General features: G+C 41.5%; 1 protein-coding gene across 1 annotated transcript in view; it reads left to right on the top strand.

Moving 5' to 3' along the window:
• LOC104502208 (piezo-type mechanosensitive ion channel component 2-like) overlaps positions 1 to 20,825 on the top strand; it is a gene marked incomplete at both ends in the record, with an annotated part of 53,378 nt that overhangs the window by 29,171 nt on the left and 3,382 nt on the right. The window contains 9 exons of the mRNA XM_010146147.1: positions 2,266 to 2,509; positions 3,690 to 3,786; positions 5,574 to 5,733; positions 6,983 to 7,072; positions 9,473 to 9,594; positions 10,388 to 10,459; positions 14,315 to 14,418; positions 18,718 to 18,829; positions 19,899 to 19,964. Coding sequence (XP_010144449.1) covers positions 2,266 to 2,509; positions 3,690 to 3,786; positions 5,574 to 5,733; positions 6,983 to 7,072; positions 9,473 to 9,594; positions 10,388 to 10,459; positions 14,315 to 14,418; positions 18,718 to 18,829; positions 19,899 to 19,964 — 1,067 coding nt within the window. The remainder of the gene's footprint in view (positions 1 to 2,265; positions 2,510 to 3,689; positions 3,787 to 5,573; positions 5,734 to 6,982; positions 7,073 to 9,472; positions 9,595 to 10,387; positions 10,460 to 14,314; positions 14,419 to 18,717; positions 18,830 to 19,898; positions 19,965 to 20,825) is intronic.

The following is a 20,825-nucleotide window of genomic DNA, read 5'->3' on the forward strand; positions in this document are numbered from 1 at the left end:
CAGCACTTGACCTACCTATGGCATTATAAACAATTAATGAAAATCTGAGGTATGCGTGACTCACGCTGGAACCGAAAAGGCGTTTTGGCACATTGTGACTGAAAGAAGTCTGATTTCAGGAATATTTTTACCGACCTGAGACTATTCAAGCCTAGTTCTGTCCATTGTGTTCAGTGTGGCATTGTTGGGCCAGCGCAGAGGTACCTGGGATGGCTGGTGATACTCACCGGTAAAGCGTGCCCTGGGTGACTGGTTCAAACACCATTTTGTAAGCTGTCCACTCCAAGGTGAATTCTTGGGAGCCATTTTTAGGGTTGGGCTTGCTTGTAGTGGTGTATGTATAAAAATCAGGATTATTTCTGTCTCTGAGAACTGCATCGTTTGTCACTTTGCCTCCTGCCTTTTGAGAAGCTTTTCTTTACATCCTGTTTTGTTGCTTGGTTGGTTTGGAGAGGTCCAATGCTATTATATTTAAAGCAGAGTTTGAAAATGAGAAGAACAGATGTATTCAGTATTTTAGATGACTGCTGAAATGTAGCAACTGGTTAACATTATAGAGAAAAAGCAGCTAAATTTTTGTCTTCCTTTTCATATTCCCTCTAATTTCCGAAAGTTTTAATCTGAGAGTAATATCTGCTGAAGGAATGTGACTCAACCAAATGTCACGTGTACGTGTTGGAAAGTTCGGATCCAGCTAGTTCCAGTTGTCTGTAAGAGTCGGAGTCTGTTTTCATTGAAGAGTATTAAGATATTGCTGTTTGTGTGATCAATTCAGTTCCATTTTTGGCTTTTCTTACAAGAACCTGAAGCATTTTGTTGGTAGCAGAGGACGGGATTTTGGAAATACTGCAGTTGTTAGACCGGTGTCAGGAAGACCATCACTCCCAAGCCATCCCACACATCAACAGCTATTATTAAAGGAACACCAAGTATTACAGTTGGGTTTTTTCTGGAGAAACAGCAAGAGCACCATTTCCTGTGCCTATTAAGCTAATGAAGACCTGCTCAACCGATGTCTTCCGCTTTGTAATTTTCCCAGCGTGTATCGATTCATTGTTAATGTTTTATCACCCAAAACCAGCAGCATCTCTGAAGTCGTGACTTTTTTAGATTTTGCAGTCAGCAGTCCATAAATTTCTGAAGTGTTTGTGGGAAATAAACATAAAGGAGCTTTCTCGTTACTTTTCATTAAACGCCTCTCTGGTTGGCGTTGGCAAGTGGGATGTATAATACAGACCTATAAACGTGGAACTATAAATACATACTCCTAGAAAGTTCTGAGCCTGAGAACATCGAGCAGCAGGGGCCTTTTTATGTGGCTTCATGCAGCGCCTTTAGTTCACTTACTCCTTACATGGTTTGGCTTAGGTCTATGTGTGCTCCGAGGGTGCTGCCTCCCTGCCTGGTTTCCCGACAAATGTCGGTGAACAGACCCCGCAAACACAGTTACATCTGGAATCGAAACTCTAAATGGGAGGAAAATATGAATTAGTTGGTTTTGCAGCATTTAGCTCCACGTAGTATTTGGTATTGCCTTTGGCAGATATTCTCATTTGAAAGCTCACTGAATCACTATTAAGTCAAGATTTTAAGGAATCTGAAAAAAACCAAATTGTTTCTTGCTCTTTCCTGCTATGGGCCAGGCTGATTTCAGAGAGCTCTGTCTCGTAGGTTCCTGGCAAATGGTTCAGTAAATTCTATCGCATTTATGTTCTGTAGAAAATTTTTAACCCTCAACAATACAGTTGATCTCCATTGGAGAAAGATATTTTTAGCAGCTGTCTTTGAAAACGAGGCTTTTAAGCAGACTGAATTCCCTGGAAGGCACCGCGAAATAGAGAACTGTTTGCAGTGGAGTATTGCAGCTGGCTTTGTAAGATACCTGTGCGATAATATTGCTCAGACTTCTTAAAATCTGCTCTCAGATAGCCTTTAAATTGCCTATCTAGCATTGCCAGAACACGTCACTCTGACATGCAGTTTGGTGAGAACATGTTTTCCCCCCTTTCATTATACAAGGCTTGATCCTGTGTGATGCAAAGTGCCTTGACCAGGTGTGACAAGGTGCTTATGCACATGGATCTGCTAGGATGGAGTATGTGAGCCAGACCCACTGACCTTGGTGTTGGTCTTAAGCTGGTGCACGAATGCTGAAGTGGGACGAGGACTCTCAGAAGACCTTAGGCACGAGCCTAAGGTGGCGCAGAAAGAGGCAAGGTAGTGCTGCCCTCAGAAAACGGTAACTTCTTCTTCTTCTATTTCCAGGTCCTACTTAGACATGTATAAGGTGATAATATTTAGTTACCTCTTCTGGTTTGTGCTTACTATAATCTTCATAACGGGAACGACGAGGATCAGCATATTCTGTATGGGCTACTTGGTAGCCTGCTTTTATTTCCTTCTCTTTGGCGGAGATCTGTTGCTGAAACCCATCAGGAGCATTCTGCGTTACTGGGACTGGCTGATTGCCTACAACGTCTTCGTGATCACGATGAAGAACATCCTCTCGGTAAGTAGCTACTGCCATTCCTCTGCCCTCGGCGTTTTGGTTTCACTGGAAGTGCTCACAGTGCTTTGAGTGGTCATTAAAAACCATTTTGCAGGACCACAGCCCTTCTGCAAGTGCAAAGCAGGCTCCGTTTTAACCCAGAAACTGCAAGTGCATATCCAGGGAATGGTGGTGCACATCCGTTACAGGAAAATGCGCGCTCCTGTATCCGTGAAAGCTCACAAGCTCTCTTCAAAGGGCCAGGTTCTGCTTCCTCTGCCTAATCAAGTCTCTCCTTAGACGTCTTGTGAAAATCTCACTGGAGTGAGAAATGAGTAAGAAGTGCAAGATCAGTCATGTCGTCAATCAATAGTGCGCCTTTCATTAATCCTGTTCTTTAGGATTTTCAAGGCTGGTGGTAGATGCAGTTGTTGTGTCATGTAATTAGTGAGGCTGACTGCAAAATTACAAACTGCATTCCTGTTTCCTTTAGAACTAGTGTGAAACTCAGGCGAGAACAGATGTATTTGATAATCAAATGCCAAGTTTTGCTGCAAAATATTAAAGGTTTTCTTACATTAATTAACTCTTCAGACCACTTTCTTGCAGTGGCACTGATAGGTGATTGAGACAAGTCAGTAATTTAAATCTTTTTGAAAGATACATTTAGATTTATTCCTGGCAGTTGCTCTGTAGCTTTGAACATTTTTAGTGCTGGACTGAAAAGAGCAGACATTTTTCTTTTTACATTTATATAAGTCACTGTACTGAAATAAAATTGATTTATGGGTGGTTTGAATTCGCAAACGTTCTAAATGCTTACACATGTGCTTCATTTTATGCTTGGGAATTCAGGGGAGCTACGCGTGTGTTAAGCTTGTCCACGTAGGTTTGCAAGATTAAGTCAGTCGTTTGTGAGAGGTGCTTAGCTGTCGCGTTGCATCGCGTGCCAGACCTGTCACTTCCTCTGCAAAAACACAACCAGAACCCGCACACCTCCCACCTCACTGACCACCAGAAGAACCAGTTCTTGCTATTCAGTGATGTGTGTCACTGGTAAGGACACCATTTCTTCTGACCTCTGGTGAGGTCTAACACAGCCAGCGGCAGTCACGATATTCTCATGTAATGTAAAGGGGTGCAACACTTGTCTTTATTTCTGCTCTGTTTTGTTTTATGGAACTGTTCTTTTCCTTTCCAGATCGGAGCATGTGGCTACATTGAGTCGTTAATTAAGAATAGTTGCTGGTTGATTCAGGCATTTAGCCTGGCTTGTACGGTTAAAGGTTACCGTATTCGTAAGTACAGCTCATTTTTCTTCCTGATTTTCTATAATCAACTTCAAGTTCTTCTACCATATTTCAGTTGTGCCCCCTCCTGCCATACTACCTTGTGAAAATATCACACCTGTAAGTGCCGTTGATACAGCTTGGTCCTGTAGCAAGAAAGAACATTGAAAGCATTTCATAGAACCAAAGGCGACGCGTATAGCGAGAGAACTATCAACACCCGCCACAACCAGCACTTGCTGCCGATGAGCGATGTGGTGATACCAGCGCTTAACGCGGCTTCCCTGTATATGCAGGTGGTGTGGTTTAACTGTACAACTCGAGCTGAAACGTTAGCTCACCGTCGCTGCAAGGAGAGGGCCCCTTTTCCCAGCCACAGACTCGCACTCCTCCCTGTGCGCCAGGTCTTACGTGGCTGGCTCCGAGGGTAAAGCACTGCCTTACCCCCGGCCCCGAGGGTAAACCAGTTCAGCTCACTGAAATGGCAAGAGGCTAAGCCAGCATCAAGGTGGTACATTTTTGCAGGAGCAGTGAGTTTAGGCCTTTTTTTTAACTATTATTGTCATGTTTGTGGTGATAACAGGATGGGGATGTATGTGGTTGGAGGTGAAAGAAGGGAGGACTAAAGTCTGGAGAGTAAGACAGGTGGAGATGAAGGAGATGTTAATGTGGCTCCGCTTGTCCTGTCATGCTGGATTGGTGGTTTGAAAACACCTACATTTTTTTCAGTGGTTTTTTGATGAATTTAAAGATCTCTTCTGTCCTAGTGAATCTGCAGCAAGGTTCTTACTTCCTGTCTTCATGTCTGATCCTAGTGAGTGGGGAGAAGGGGAAAAGAAAGGAAATAAAGATGCAAATTCACAAGTAGTTCTTGTACTATCAAAACTTTTTGAACAGTAACAGAAACTTAGACACAGGTTTCTGACTCCCCAGGGGGTGGGCACAGAAGGCTTTGAAGCTCTTGGAGCTTGACTTTCCAAACCTATCAGAATGACTTGCTTGATTGTAAAGTCAGCTTCAAGCCAGAATCTGTCCCTTGAGTCCTTCTGCTCCCTTCTCTAGGGCAGCATAGGCCATTCAGTTTATAGTCCAGCTCCACAAACCCCAGTGTTAAGTTTTTAATATCCCCAAGAGAACTGGCTTTTAGAGAATAAAGAAAGGAAGGAAGAAAGAAAGAAATAGCCCAAGCCAAAATCTAGAGGTAGGAGGAATGGGATTTCCTCTCTGCCTGTCTCCTCCAACTCCAAAGGAAGCAGTTTTGTGGTTTCAAATATTTTTTCCCTTATGCAATGGGAAGAAACATTGAACTGAGTTGTGGAGAGGCAAAATAAAAATATTAGGTGGTGGCAGTCAAAAAACAATTCTGATAAAAATAAAACACTTCTTTCTCTGAATAGAAAAATGAAACAAAAATTAACTCTGAAATTAAAAAAAAAAATTGAAAGGTGCCATTTTAGAAAATGCTGAAATCAAATATTTCAGGCTAACAAAAAATACTTCTTTCATGCTCTTTGTTTTCAAGTACTTATTAGGATGGGGTAGATCTGTTTGCAAATGGTTCACTCTTGGTGAATTCTCACTTTCCGTGGGTTATTACCTTGTTGAAATCTTCCCATGTGCTGTGAAAGAAAATATGGTCTGCTTCAAATGGGAATGCACGTCTGTTCTCTTAAGAAAAAATCTTAATTAATTACCTCATTTCAAATAATTTCAAAGGCTCAGATTATTTAATTGATTAGACATTGTAACAGAATTTTTAGTACAACACTCCTTATGCTGATGGTGTCCTTTTCCAGCAACCAACAACCAAGATTGTAAACTGCCCAGTGGAGAAGCAGGGATCATTTGGGACAGTATATGTTTTGCTTTCCTGCTGCTGCAACGAAGAGTCTTCATGAGTTACTACTTCCTGCATGTGGTTGCAGATATAAAAGCTTCTCAGATCCTGGCGTCAAGGTAACATAAAGTTTTAAAAAATTAAATGATGCAGATCAGGTGTCTCATGGCTGTGGTACTTACTTGTTTATGATAGGTAGGACCAAATGAGTCCTTTAACTTTGGTGTAAACAATCCGTGCTAAATTCATAATCGTAAACCCAAGTCTGACAAAGCACAAGTGAGAAAACAAATAAATTGAGAATCTGACAGAAATTAAACCACCTTTCCTACCAAACACCGTCTGCAGTTCTCATAGCCCTTAGTAAAAGCTGTGAAAACCGACGTGTGTGGCAGCATTCTCTCAACACAGAATCACAGACTGGTGTGGGTTGAAGGGACGTTCCAAGCTCACCCAGTCCAAGCCCCTGCAGGGAGCAGGGACATCTGCACCCAGAGCAGGGGGCTCAGAGCCCCAAGGGCCAACCTGACCTGCCATGGGGCCAGCCATGGGGCTGCTCCCACCTCTGTGGGTGGACTGGGCCAGGCTCTCACACCCTCACAGGGAAGAAGAGTCGATATCTGTACATCAGTACGTATGAGAGTGAATGCCAGAGTTTCTAAGCCCTGGAAAGAATGGCCAAGACATGACTGGGACCTCTGATCAACTGACCTGGGCCAGGCTCTCACACCCTCACAGGGAAGAAGAGTCGATATCTGTACATCAGTACGTATGAGAGTGAATGCCAGAGTTTCTAAGCCCTGGAAAGAATGGCCAAGACATGACTGGGACCTCTGATCAACGAGTCCGTTACATCTCTAATGAAATGGAGAAGCCATATTCTTCTGGCACACCAGAAACTGGCTCAAGGATTTGTGTCATCAGACTGAAAGCACTTTAGTGTTCAGAGGGTAAAGTGAAGCTGAAGCTGTGCTCATCATGGCCCTGGATTAATCTGGACTTTGCTCACAACTTCCCGGGGGCTGAGGCAGAAGAAGTCCTAAATTGTCCTTGAAGTCACCCATATTCTGTGTTCCTGAGGACTGGAAACTGAATTCCTTGAACAGCTGCTTGAGGAACTTATAGGCTAAGTGGAGACCTTATAGGCTAAGCATTTACCCCCAGATCTTGACATGATTGACCGTAGACAGATCAGTATTCTGGAGTAATTGATTATTTCTTTCAGGCCTTGGATTAGTTTTGTTTTATGCAGATGAGGTCATGTACGGAGGGAACACAGAGTTCTCTGAGATTAGCTGGCATAAGGAAAACTTAAAAACATTAAATACTTCTCATTTTTCCTTTCTCCCATCCCCATTTCTGCTGTAGGGGTGCTGAGCTTTTCCAGGCTACAATTGTCAAGGCTGTAAAGGCAAGAATCGAAGAGGAAAAAAAGTCAATGGATCAACTGAAAAGACAGTATGTATTTAATGTATTTGTGTATACATACACACCTGCATGTATTTCACTGATTCTTGGTATTTATCTTCTTTTGTACCTTCTTTTGTAGAAATGCTGAGTATGTTTTGAAGTATGATTTTGCTCTCTGGGCATTCAGATCTTAGATATTCCAATATCATGTAGTTTCAGTGTCATCTTTTCCGAAAAAGACAACATGCTGCAGAATCTAAACTTCCATTTCGACACAGAATTACATTTTTAGGACCAAAGACTGTGGGGCTAATGTAAAGAATCAGAGTGGAATGCACTGACTGACCTGCTCCTCAGGGAGCCTCAAGGTGTAATGGAGATGTTTCCTATAAATCCAGAGGGAAGATGTGGATCCTCCTGCTTATGCTGAAGATTTTTCCAAACCCTAGAAGTCCAATGATGACAGGTTAAGAAGATCAGCTTTTAAGTGTCTCTCAGCAGAGCATCATAGCGACCATATAATCTTCTCTTTACGAGATGATCTGTATCTGTGCCGTATCTTTTTCTCTGCTAGAAGTCCACCTCAGCTGTAGCTTTGGGTTATCCCATTTCGTGTAGGATGAATGCGTGCAATGCAGATGAAATACGGAGGGAAAAATACACCTTTTCTGCCCTTTGTTTCCTTCCAGTCACTGTCCTGCTGTTCTCTCTGTTTGTCTCTCCCCATCTCTTAGAAGAGTAGGGCAATGAAATGCAACCCCCGTGTGAAAGTGATGAAAAGGGCAGGCAGATTATTAGTGGGAAGTGCCACATTAACCCTCTCACTTGAAGGTGCAAGTCTAGGTGGTTAGAAGATAGGAGACACAGGAACTGGGTTAAAAAACCCAGAAACCGGAACAGCAGTGGGTCCAGTGAGGGAAGCTGTAGTTAAGAGCTGCCTGAATAGCCTGAAGTCACTGTGGGCTGAGGATGCTGAGTAACATCCTGGCCCTGCTGCAGGGGATGACAATATTCTCATTGGCTTGACCGTTATGAGGATTTTGTTCTGTGTATCTGTATTCCTGGTAACATTTCCTGGATGCCTGTTGTTTCTGTTTCATTTGTGGTTCCTCCTCTAGTGTTTGAGTGCAAAATGTGTATGTTTACCTTCACTGAAAATATTTGCATTCTGCTTAAGTGGCTAGGAGATCCTTCCTCTTTATACAACCAGTAAGGCACTCTGCTTCCTAACCAGAGGTCAAAGCCCACTCCTGACAGCTTCTTCCACGCCTCCGTAACTGAAGGAGCATCAGAAGGCTGCAGGGGTTGTGCTCCCTACCTGCATGCCCCGGGTTTCCTACCAGGTGATATATTGGGCTGTTGAGGTGCTGCTCTGTGCTTGAATCAATCCATCTTACCCAACTGACAGGTTGTGCCTGTCCTGGAAATCATTTTTTCCATTAGTTCTTCAGAGTTTAAGATCAAGGAGATGGTACAGCTTGTGGTAATGCCACAGCTAACCTATGTTTCTCTAAAAATTACTGATTTATATTTGCAGGACACCTGACTTCAACAGAGGGAGCTTGTTTTATTTTATTCAGTAATGTCCATCAGTACTTCATGGAGTTTAGGCTGATGAGGATGAAGAGAACTGTCAGCATGGCTAGAAGTTTTGAACAACCAAGTTGTCTTGACTGACATATTGTAACTTCAGCAGCAGATAAATGATAGGGGAAAAAATCTCATCACCTGCTGAATACCAGCTGAGATGAAAGAGCTTTTCCCTCTCTAGTGGGTGGTTTGCTCCTAACAAATGGACGGATTAATAGAAGTATTGAAGGGCATTTTGATCACTGAAGTTAGTGACTCATTTGCTTCTAATCCAAGTGTATTGAAAGAACTTAGTCCTCTTGATTTCAATTTTGGTTTACTACCGTTTTTCAAACTGTGAAAACTTGGAGGTCTTCGAAGACCAGATTGCGCTAACTGTACAGGATTGCAAGAAGGAGAATTGGAGGCTTGCCTACATCTGGACAAACCTGAAGCAGTTTAAGTGTTCTATATTTCCAGATGTGGGACAAATGAGACCGTAAATGGTGAAGTTGTAGCACAAACAGTGCAGAAACAGCCACATCCCTGGTTCAGAGTGACAAGTTTTGGGAAAACCTCTGCATTAGGCAGAAGTTCTTTGATTTTTAAATGATAATAAAATAATTGAGGGGAATAGGTAAACCCAGGCAACCCAGCTCTCCCTGATTAGTGAGTGAACATCTAGGCTTGACCTTTCCAGCCAGCCCTTTCAGAGCCATCTAACTCCTTATGGTTACAGACAATTGTGCAATGGATGTTTCCTTTAGAGGTGTTGGAGAGCGTGTGTGTGTGAGAGTCTGGCTGTGTTTAACACTCCGTTTTCAGGGTGGGTCAAAAAGGGTGATGGCGTGAATCTAAGAAGTTTCTTCCTTTTGCTAGAATGGATCGCATCAAAGCCAGGCAGCAAAAATACAAGAAGGGTAAAGAGCGGATGCTCAGCATGACCCAGGAGTCCTCAGAGGGGCCGGAGATTCGGAATGTTTCTGAAGAAGACGACGAAGGTACCATTAGCCGTTGTTGTGCCATAATTGCAGTTGAGCGCTAAGGACCTGGTAGACCTAATAGTTGGACAAGTGATAAATTGTTCTTCAAAACTGTCAGCACTTAACAAAGTTATGAGCTGGGTACCAGTTCAGAGCTTGATTCAGCAAGAAATATTTTACTGCGAGAAGGTTTAGACGGAATGGTTTGCTTTGGGGTTACTTTTGGTGAACTTGAGGCTGTTGGTGAAGAGCTGAGTAGCAGCAGAGGTTTGTTTTGACCTAAGTCATTATCTATAAACCACAGTGGTGCAAATAGGCAGCATCCGCATTTCTCTGGATGCTGTGGGGGTTTTTTCTGTCGCTGAAATATTTGTGAACTTTTAAATGTTGTTTAAAACATCAGAACAAATAAAACAATACCTATCTAGTGCCACGTTTCTAGCACTGACTTGGGATCAGTGCTTGCTGGATTTGAGATTTTTGGAGCCTGAAATGTAAGGGGATTTGAGAGGAGGGAAAATATTTTCTTCTTGAAATTACAGTCAGCTAGAACTGTAGGTTTTAAAACACAAAACAACATTTTGGCTGTTGTAGAGTAGAACGTTGTTTTAACTGCTGCATAAGCCAGAGTATTTCTGCTTTAGTGATCACGCTTCTGAGTGATTTTTAATATTGAATGTGTTCAGTAGATCTGACGTCTGATGTGCTCAGGAAATTTTAGCTCTTTTGAGAGAAATTAAAAATTATTAATCGGTGTAAGAAACATGTTTCTCATTTTGTAAAATTAATATTTGGACATATTTTATTTTAGGAGAAGCAGACAAAGAGAAAGCCAAGGGCAAAAAAAAGCTGTGGTGGCGGCCTTGGGTTGATCATGCTTCCAGTAGGTTTTCTCAATCATCTTACAAATACGTGGATTTAACCCTTATATCCTTGACCAGAATGAAGGCATTCCCATGACCTGTTTGTTTTATGCCTGATTTTATGATTGTGACTTAATAGAAGGCTTGGGTTTGGTTTGGTTTTTTTTTTTTTTTTTTTTTTTTTTTTTTTTTTTTTTTTTTTTTTTTTTTTTTTTTTTTTTTTTTTTTTTTCGTAGCGAATGATTTCTGCTGCCAAATCTTCAAAGAGTGAATTTAACCATATTTTGAACTTCTGTCTGTTGGAAGCGTAGCTCATGATACTTCGGGCATCCTTAGTAAAGTATCAGATCAGATAAACGTGACAAAAAAGAGTGTATTTTGGCCTCAAAAGTCTCAACTCCCCACTCCTGCAAAGCACAATATAGTTAAAAATGTGAAGGTTTGCCAATGCATTCTAAGTTTAGTCATAATTTCTTTTTCGTATACACACATCATACATCTTTTTTTATGGTTCATCAGCCATTCCGCTGTCAGCTGTAGAAACCCGCAGTAAGGCAGCAAAAGTATTCGCAGGACTAGGCTGTGCAGAGCTCAGCTGAATCTCTCTGATCACACTCTAATGTACTTTTCATGCCAGTTGTTTTGATATTTCCTTTTTTTGTTTGTTAATCTGAGAGCAAAAATATGTTCAGCCTTGTGCACAGGAAGTTATTAACCTGTATCACTCAAATCATTGTTGTATTGTGATATTTTAATTTATTTGTAGCCTGGTCTGGGCATACAACAGAGTTCTTCCCTATATATTTAAAAAATATTCCACTAGGGCACTGATCGGAGTTAAATACAAATGTCTACATTGTGCCTGGCCACGCAGTTTAAGTGTTACTCTGAGTCATATTTCTACACCTCTAGGTACTTCTTCATTTGCCTCTGTGCATTCGTTAATACCGCCAGCATACCTCTCTTTGCCAACAGCGTTTCACGGAATGTCATATGCTTATTTCTATCAAGTCACAAGTAAGCTGTGCCTCTTTTTCTTTCCTAAAGGGCACACTGCCACTTTAGAGAGACCTATCCCTTTTCAAAAGTCTGATGAAAATAAACTTCTCGCCCTGTAGTTTCATGAAGAACAACAATGACAAAAACAATAAAAACTACAATTTGCAAGTTTTTACTGTAGCCTTTCGAGCTACAGTGATGTTGAAGGAATGGGATATGGTCTCTTGTTTATTCACCACTGGTTTTGTAATACAAGAACTGCTCAAAGAGAGCCGTTGACTTTGGCTTTTACTTATTTCACCCTCATTATTTAACGTTCTTCGGTGGCTACTTGCGTTTCGGTATTTCAACAGTGAGCATTCTTGAAATTATTTACCGCAATAATGCAAAACCTTGTGGGAAGCATCACAGCCCCTGATCCTGCAAACAAGGGGCGCCTGCCTTGGTGCTTGAGTCCGCGCTCACCGCCACGCTCACTCGCTGATGGCACTGACAGTAGGTGTTCCCACGTAGGCAAACAGACTAGAGATAGATAGAGCGGTGTTACCCCTCCATCCGTTTTGAAACACTGCTGTGACAGCAGCGTTCTGCTGCACGTGGCTGTTCACCTCACTAAGTGAATTTGTGGCTCCAGCTCTAAATGTGTATGTGTTGAAGTTGCTCAAGCTTGAAGTTTTATGCCAATTCTGATGTTTATGTTTTATTTTTATCAGTATTTTTATACCACTTGTTGTAATTTTATTATACTGAAAGATACCTCGTTTTGTATACCATAGGAGTTAAAACAGAGTCATAAATTTGGGTCCAGATAGACCAGACAGGAGCCATCAGGACGGGCTTCCTCATGGATGCTCGCTCCCACTCTCCCTTTCAGGGAGGTGCAGTTCCTCCAGTGCCTGTGGATTATTTATGGAGCCCCACGAAGATCAGCAGGAGTTAGGGCCACGTGCTTCAGGATCCTCAGCTTCTCCTGTGGCACAGAGTTGTGCCTGATGCGTAGTGCAAAAGCTGGTGCTTGCAGCTGTCCTGGGGAGCTCTTTCCCCCTGGGCACAAGCAGATGGTGAGATTATGCCGACTTCTCCTGCATGGTGCCCCTTCTTACTCCTCCATTCCACCTCGCAAGGAAAGCCCGCAAGTCCCTTCTCTCAGTAGAATAAAGTCACATTTTGCTGTAGGAAAGGGGTCCCTCAAGTCCAGTCTGGCCATGAATTACCTTACGAGTAAAATTTGGTCTCTTTAGAAATCCCTGTAGGTGATGAACACACTTCTTACTCCATTTTGATGTGTGCAAGAACGCATTATTGCTATTCAATCATACCTCCTTCTTCAGTTGTAAAGGAGACGTAGCTGCTACCATACGGGGTCCCCTCAGATACACTTGAACCTAGAAATTTTGGAGGAAGACCACTGTAGATTTGCTCAGGCATTCCACATCTGGCTGTGCGCTACCCTGAGCCTTTAAAGAGCTGCACTGCGGTAGAGGTTTCCCCTAGATATCAGACCTTATCCTGCTGATCTTCTGTGTGGACAATTTCTGTTGCTGACTACAAGATGCTTTTTTATGGAAGAGAACTGTGGGCTACTGGCTCTTAAACTGCATTCATCTCTTTAAAGCATTTTAAGTGGACAAACTTAGATGGCCCTGTACCAAATAATTAGTTTCCTTGATGCAAGAAGCTTCCAAACTTCCTTTTCACCTCAGTTCAGCAATCAGAACTGCTGAAGTGGACTCTCTGTCCCTCTGCAGGGCGTTCATTGATGTTAAAAGTCCTAAGTAGGCACATGAGGCACAAAATTCCCTCTGTGATGAGGGAGTTTTAGATGCAGAAGTTATGATTCGACAGAGTTCTGGCAGATTTCACAGTGTGCTTGCCCTGAGGTTTCTCCGGTAGTTATGTGTGGTCATCTTTGCGCAGAGGATCTGGGTGGAATTCAAGGTATGATTGAATTAAAGCAATTGTTACTTTTCCAGAAACCTAAAATGAGGGTTAAATACCATTTTCAATATAAATATGTATCGCTCCATATATCCAGATTTTGTGACATTTCATCTGAGTAACTGTTCCTTTTGGTATTTCAGCTTAAGTGTGGAAATTATTTACCAGTTTTCACTGCTGAATGTAACGCTGATTTTGGTTTTTCTCGTGCTCATTACCTTATTTTTCATTTCTTTTGTTTCCCTTGTCCCTTCATGTAGGCCTGTTACCATCTGAGAAATAAAAACATTGCTTCTGTTCAAGGATATAAGGCCTAGCTTATTCACTGTGCATCCGTACTGTATCAAGGCTTCAGAATCTTTCTGAATCCATGGGCAAAAAATTTGCGATCACGTTAGAATCCAAGTGATTAGTTTTAAAGAAACCAAGGTTTTCCATTACCTCATCAAAGCTTTAATGTTTGAAGAAAGCGTTAACTAATTCCATCCCATTCCATAGTTTAAAGGATGCCTCAGTGTTTTATTGAGAAGTTCTGGATTTTTTTTGTCCAGTGCTACTGTTCGTGTAAATTAATTTACTCACCTGCTGGGTTTTTCTTACTCCCTCAGATAACCACCAGTTCCTAATTAATTTAGACTTAACTGCCATTTTTTTTCTAAAAAATGTAACCTAGTAAGTTGATCTACTTAGAGATTTTTCTTTCCATCTTCTTTTCACGGTGATATTTTCCTTAGTTCTTATGTAGTTCTCATTCATGCCCAAAGTATCGCAGACTAACATCATATAAGTTGCCCGAGACCTTTTCATCTCTTGCTTCTTCTCTGTTTTCACCTCTCCTGGTTACAAATTTTTAAATGACTGACTGGCTGTTCATAGGTCTCGGGGCAGTTGAGAATAGAACTTTTCAGAAAAATAAGAAAATATTTTGTTTCACTTAGTGGTCAGAAGTGGAAATTATTATTTGTTTGAGACGGATAGTGAAGAGGAAGAGGAAGAGGAGAAAAAAGAAGAGGAGGAGCCTCGAAAAAAATCTGCATTTCAGGTACTTTATGGTAATTTGCTTTCTAGTTGACATCTGGGGAAAAAAAAGTGGGCTTCTCATAACACAGACACTAGTGTTAAAGTAGCCAGTACATCTAAAGTAGACCTGAAAAGTATTAGAAATGAAATTTCTTGACAATTTAAAAAGCAAGTTCGCCTGTTTTAAGCACTGCCAAATTCCCACAGGAACTATAGGGAAATCATATTTTCATTTATGCCTGAGGAAAACAAAAATACAAGACCACAGGTTAAGAACTGGAGCTTTATTCTTTCTGCTTAGCCATAAAGACAAGCGAGGAAGCTGACACCCCCGGCACTGTTGTGCCATGCTTCAGTGGTTTTCTGGTTTTGAGTAGCTTTCATCATTCCGTGAAGAAATGATCAGCAAAATAAGCGCCTTTTCAGGGGAAAGAATACATACTTTAATTTTTTTTATTTTAAAAAATATGTATTATAGTTTATATAATATTATATTTTAAATAGATCCTTGGGTTATAAAGAGCTTTACGTTTAAAATTACAAAAGAAGAGCAAGAAGAACACATCACCTTCTCTCCTTTCCAAGAATATCCTAACTGATATGTTTGCATTTTAAGACAGGCTATGGTGAAGAAAGAGGCTACTGTAGCGTTAAAAAGATAAGCTGAGCTTTCCGAACTGGGCTCCTACGTGTAGTCTGGTTGATGTTAGGCAGTACCAGGTATTGAATCCACTGGCTTAAATGAAGAACTTGGGTGAAGAATTTAGTGAAATACTCATCCATATAGGATGGCTTTAGTCCTCAGTTTCTCGGCCCAAGCAAGAGCAAGAAACTGCTCTTCCCTTCCTTACACCTCTAGCTTTCAGCCAAATCTTCCCAGACAACGTGACTGAATTACAAGAAGAAATATTTCCTTTATGTCAAGAATACAATGTGGCTTTAGTTTACGTACTTACGTTATTTTACCAACTGATTACATTTGTTAAACTGCCTGCATGGTAATAACATGGTAAGACTTTTTTCCCCGACCTTAAAAAGGCAAAACAAATCTGGATAAAAAAATACTGTGACAAGTAAGTTTTATTTTCCATTATTTAAACTAATTTTTTTATTATATTTTGTATTTAACTCAGCTCAGACCATAAAAATGACTCATGAATTTCTAGATCATTTTTCTTTCTGGTTTTCATGCAGGTGTAGAGGAAAGTTTGCATTCTTGTTTCTGCTGATTTTTAAAAAAAATTGGTGACAACATTTTGTTCAGATGTGCCGGTGCCAAGCACTGAGATTTTAAAGAGTTCTAAACTTGAGGTCAGACGCTAATAAGATTCTTTCATCTCTCTGAGTTTTGGGTTTTTTGGTCTTTTGGTCTTATTTTCTAAAGCTCAGTCCTGAAACTGTTAATCTGAGGATGGAGGATCCGGCCTTTATTTCAAAACTCTGGTCCGATGGTCTGTAGGTGACCAGTTCTGCCATACGCACAACACGAAGACGTTGGATGGCTTTATGTAGGAGGGGAGTTGTATAGCACAGGAAATTGGGTTTTTTCATTAAAAGCTTGGTCATCATTTGGTCATCATACCTTATTCACCTTCCCATGCACGTGGTCTTCATAAAAATACTAGAGAAGTGAACTTTGTTATTCAGCCTGCTAAAGAATTGGGTTTAATTGTTGATTTCCTTTTAGTGTAAGTTTTCTTTTAGTGTGCATTAGTCACTTCAAGGGTTAACCTGGAGGTTTTATTTAGTAGTGAATGCAGGCAGATAAGAATCATGTTATTGAAATTTTATTGTGAACATCACGAATAATCTCTTTTCATATTGGAGTCTGAATGTAAATTCATACCTAATAATCTAGATGCCTTTTATTAATGTTTTCTTCTTCTCTACTAACTGCTCTTGCTTTGTCCTTCTTTATAGAGAGCTATTGGGAAATTCGCTTCAGCCATTTTAGCCTTGCCAAAGTCTGTCATTAAACTACCCAAAACTATTCTGCAGTATTTAATCAAAGCAGGAAAGGTACTTGATGTTTTGTGAGTGCGCCATCTGTGACCCATCCCATAGTTCCTGATTAGCGTAGACCCCTGTCCTCGTCTGCATTTTTCCTCTTATGTGAATGATTAAAAGAAATAATGACAGCCAAAGGTCTGTGACCCATCCCATAGTTCCTGATGTAGCGTAGACCCCTGCCCTCGTCTGCATTTTTCCTCTCATATGAATGATTAAAAGAAATAATGACAGCCAAAGCTTCATTCCTGGTAAATGCGACACGCTTCACACTTTTGGAGTGGTCAAGCCGCAAGAAAAGTGCTCTATCTGTGTTTAAGTGCAACCCTGGAGAGAAAATGCAGACTCAAATTCTCATTTTCTTCTTACTCTGCTGTACAAGATGGTCTCACCAAGTTGCATGTATCTCATGGGCACCGTGGTAACTGATCTCAGAAAGCTGGTAAAGGGTTTGTAAAACACGCATTCTGCTCTAAACCTCTTTTTAGCTCTCTTTTTTTCTGGCAGTCATTGTCATAAGAAAGATTTGTGCCTCTTCTTTCTTGTCCTCCTTGAACACATTCAGCATTTCCTACCCTTGAGCACTTTTTACCCTCCATATACACAACGTGGTATTTGTCAGGAGTGAGTGGTACAGACTGAGCGTACCAGCTCCAAAGCCTAAAAGATGCTGCGTTTAATGTTGACCCAGTGGTAAAAATCTGAAGTAATACATATGGATGCACTCAAGCAGCTCTTAAAATACCCACTGCTCAGCAGCCTAAGTAGTTACATTGAATGTATTAATCATATGCCCTTCATTAGAAAAGCATTTTCTCATTTACTAATTAGAAATTAGTAATTCTAATACTACAGAGCAAAGAGAAACCAGTGCCTCTGATCCCACAGGTTTTCTCATGCAGTGGTTGTTTTGGACAAGTAAGACATACAAAAATGAATGTAGAGACCTCGAGAGATCTGGAAGAGGACCTTCTTATCCACAGTACCAGAATAATTCCTCTCCATCATTTTATACATTCACAAAACACAAAATACAAAAGTATTTTTCCCTTTTAAATTCATTAAGTCAGTTTGTCAGATGTAAAAAAAAAAAATTGGGTGTCACGTTCCAAAGCAATTTGCGTGTGTAAAATTTAAAGATATAAATAAACCAAATAGAAACTTTACCATTCTCCCCTCTGAGGGGCCGTTCCAGCTTCGCTGAGATACACGTGTGTTTCCGTCGCCATCTGCATGCTCGTCTGGGGAATTAAAAGGGCTGGTTTGTTACCGTGCTTTATTTTCACCCTCTTGCCTGCATGTGTGTGCTTGCCTGTCCTGTCTCTGCCACCAGCCTGCGTTGCTTAAAAGTAGAAAAGAATCCGGTGCCAACTGAAGACAAGATCCATTTTTCAATGAAATCCGTGAAAGGAGCATCTCTCATCCTACAGAGCTGTGGAGGAGATGCAGTTACATTAGTTTCTGTCATTCATGTTTTAGAGGGAAAACAGATTAAGAGTGTTACCGCTTCTTTTCTGTAACCTTCCCACAGCTTGAGCTTTATTTTTTTTCCACTTCTATAGCATTTATAAATATTTTGAGCCAATTCCATGCGTCATGTAGTCACACAGGTCAACAGACTGTTGATCTGAGTGAGTGCTGCGGGCAGGCTTTGGCCCCATGTAATCCCCTCGAGAGATCGGTAAGTATTAGTGTCTTCACTAGTGGAAAAACAGCAGCAGGAGGATTCGTGAGTGACTTATCTGAAGGAACAAAGGGAGCCGTTGTCAAAATCAGGATGAAATTGGAGGAATTGGGACTGTGCATAGATGGCAAAGCTCTCAATGTTCCACTGGGATCTGCACTGGCAAAAAAGTACCTAAAGCATGAAAAATGTACCGATACCTATGCTGAGATATCGCCACATCTTTTGATGCTTTAGTTAGCTGCTTGCAGCATTTCGTCTTGAAGTTTCTATTACTCTGTCTCTGAGATAAAGTAGAAATACTGAATTAAATGGAGAGATTCGGGTGAAGTAGCCCATATGCACAACAGGGTATTAATTCCCCAAATTCAGAGCACGGATTTCTGTGGGTTCTAATGAAACTTGGTTCACCCGCAAGTGTTTTCACTTTTGGTTTCATGCTTGCAAAAATAGCGCATGAAAACTCAGCAGATCTGCAGGGGAGGTGTTTGATTTGGGATTCAAAATATTTCCTTACCCCTGCAGATGTGAATGTGTTTACTCAAACTGCATAGTCCCGCTTGTGGCTTATTCTGGGGCTTATTCTCAAAACACGAAGAACCTTGGAATAAATGGCTTTGTTCCTTCCAGTTTGTTTATCAGGCCTGGATTACTGACCCTAAAACAGCACTACGACAGAGGCGCAAGGAGAAGAAGGGTTTTGGCAAAGAGGAGAAGCGAAGGCGAAAAGGGTCTGGGGATGGTAGGTAGAGGGTTTTATTTAAAAATAAAAGATGGGATGTTGACTACCTTGCCTGTTGGTCCTGGAAGTGAAAGGCAGCTGAGTTTTAGAGGGGCAAGTTCTGGCTAGGAACTGGAAACACGGCCCCAGCCCACAGCCCTTTCACTGCCTCACCTCATAAAAAGGTTTGTCTTACTCCCCAGGTTTTTCTAGGGTTCCTCAGAGTCTTTTATTTTGATGATAGATTCATGTGCGTTCCCAGGGAACATTTTGCATTTGACAGATGCAGGTTTTGTGCTGAAGAACTACTTCATGAGGAAGTTCCTGAAGAGCTGCAGTTCAGGTGAAGCTGTAAGAAAAACCCAATGAAAAAGCCACATATTATTTCTCATTGCTGCGCTTCCTATTTTGTTCCCTAAAGAATCTTGAGTTGGTACGTGGGAAAGAATATAAAGAGAAGTATTTCCCTTTCCATGCTGTACTCACTGAGGAACCCAGACATCCATGAACCTCGAAGTTCGCAGTGAATTCAGCCGGAGTTGCTGGCTATTAGAAGGACAGCCATTTGTCCTTCGTTCTGCCTGCTGCCCTACGTCACTCTTTGGCTACAGGCCTAAATAAAAGCACGTGGTAGTTTCAAACCAACTCTGCTGCTTCGTTTCAACCTGAAGGTCCCACTCAATGCGTTGCGGTTTGCTGGGTCAGAGGCGGGAGAAGATCAGAGCGGTGATCAGGTTGCCCTTTGCAGAAGCTGAAGAAATGACCTTGAGTGTGAGTCAGTGGAGGGTGAAGCTGCTGAAGGTTGGAAGAGGTGTAACTGAGAGATTGCCCGCATTTTACACCAAGAGATGATCTTGCTTATCTAGTAAGAAAGTGCCACTACAAATTACAAGAGAGGGGCGGTCATCCATGGACACCTTCATTGACAGGGTTGTCCCATCACTGAGTCTTTTAGAAATGGAAATGTGCTTTCTGGTGGTAGGTGAGGAAGCAGTCACTACCGCTTAGTAACTAGCATTTTCTAGCTTGAATAGCATTTACACCCCCACTACTATAGGTGTAACACCGTTTCACTCGTTGTTCTCAATAGATGGTGCTGATGCCGACTGCGAAGACAGCGAAGAGGAACCTGTCAAGAAGAAATCTGATGGACCAGGTATGAAGGCAGGAAGAGGGTTTCTCTGCTGTTACATTGCAGTTGTGACTGGTGGCATATCACAGGGAGAGCGTCACAGTCATTCTGGGCTTGAATAAAATCCACAGAATTCACTCTAACCTCTGCAGTGGGAACTTCCAAACTACCTTCAGGTTTGCAGTTACCAAATTTACAAGTCCTGAGCATGGGAACTTATACTCCTGGACTATTAGCTGCTACTACTCATTCTTTATACCCTTCAGTAAATACATCTGCAGGCTCAGACTTAATCACTTGCTGTATATTTTACTTAAAGAACAACTTACACCTAAGGTTAGCTCCTAATTCAGATTGCTTCCAGCCCTGTGTTAAAATCTGGATCGCGTTTGAATGTCTGAAATTATTAGTACAAAGACCTCGTGTTCTTCCCGTGTGTTTTAGCAAGGTGAAGATAATGCTTTTGCTTGGTACTCACCCATTCAGCGAGGTGAAATGATCTCTAACAAACCGGGATTTTCCTGATCTTACCCATTCTCGTTCATAATCAGGCTTAAGGATGCTCTGCACAGCAGAAGAGGCAGCAGTTTGCACAATCTTGCCCATATTAAAAGATTTCCTGCAAAGAAGTGTAATAGCTCATAAACCTAAGCTGGGCTCCCTGTTCTAACTGGAGTAAAAGAAGAAAACTGCATGTAATTTGTTTCTCAGTGGAGAGTAGAGTCTCAAATAAACCCCTTGCATGGCTAAAGGGGGTTTTGGTGAGGCTTGGGGGGCTTTTTTCTTTATTACTTCCCGATGAGGCAGTTACCTGTGTTAAAGCAGTGAAGCGAGTCACTCAAACACATCTCTGGGGAAATACTGTCAGTGCTACAAGGGAGTTAG

This window comes from Buceros rhinoceros, unplaced genomic scaffold, assembly GCF_000710305.1.
Source record: "Buceros rhinoceros silvestris isolate BGI_N320 unplaced genomic scaffold, ASM71030v1 scaffold10662, whole genome shotgun sequence".
Taxonomy (NCBI): domain Eukaryota; kingdom Metazoa; phylum Chordata; class Aves; order Bucerotiformes; family Bucerotidae; genus Buceros; species Buceros rhinoceros.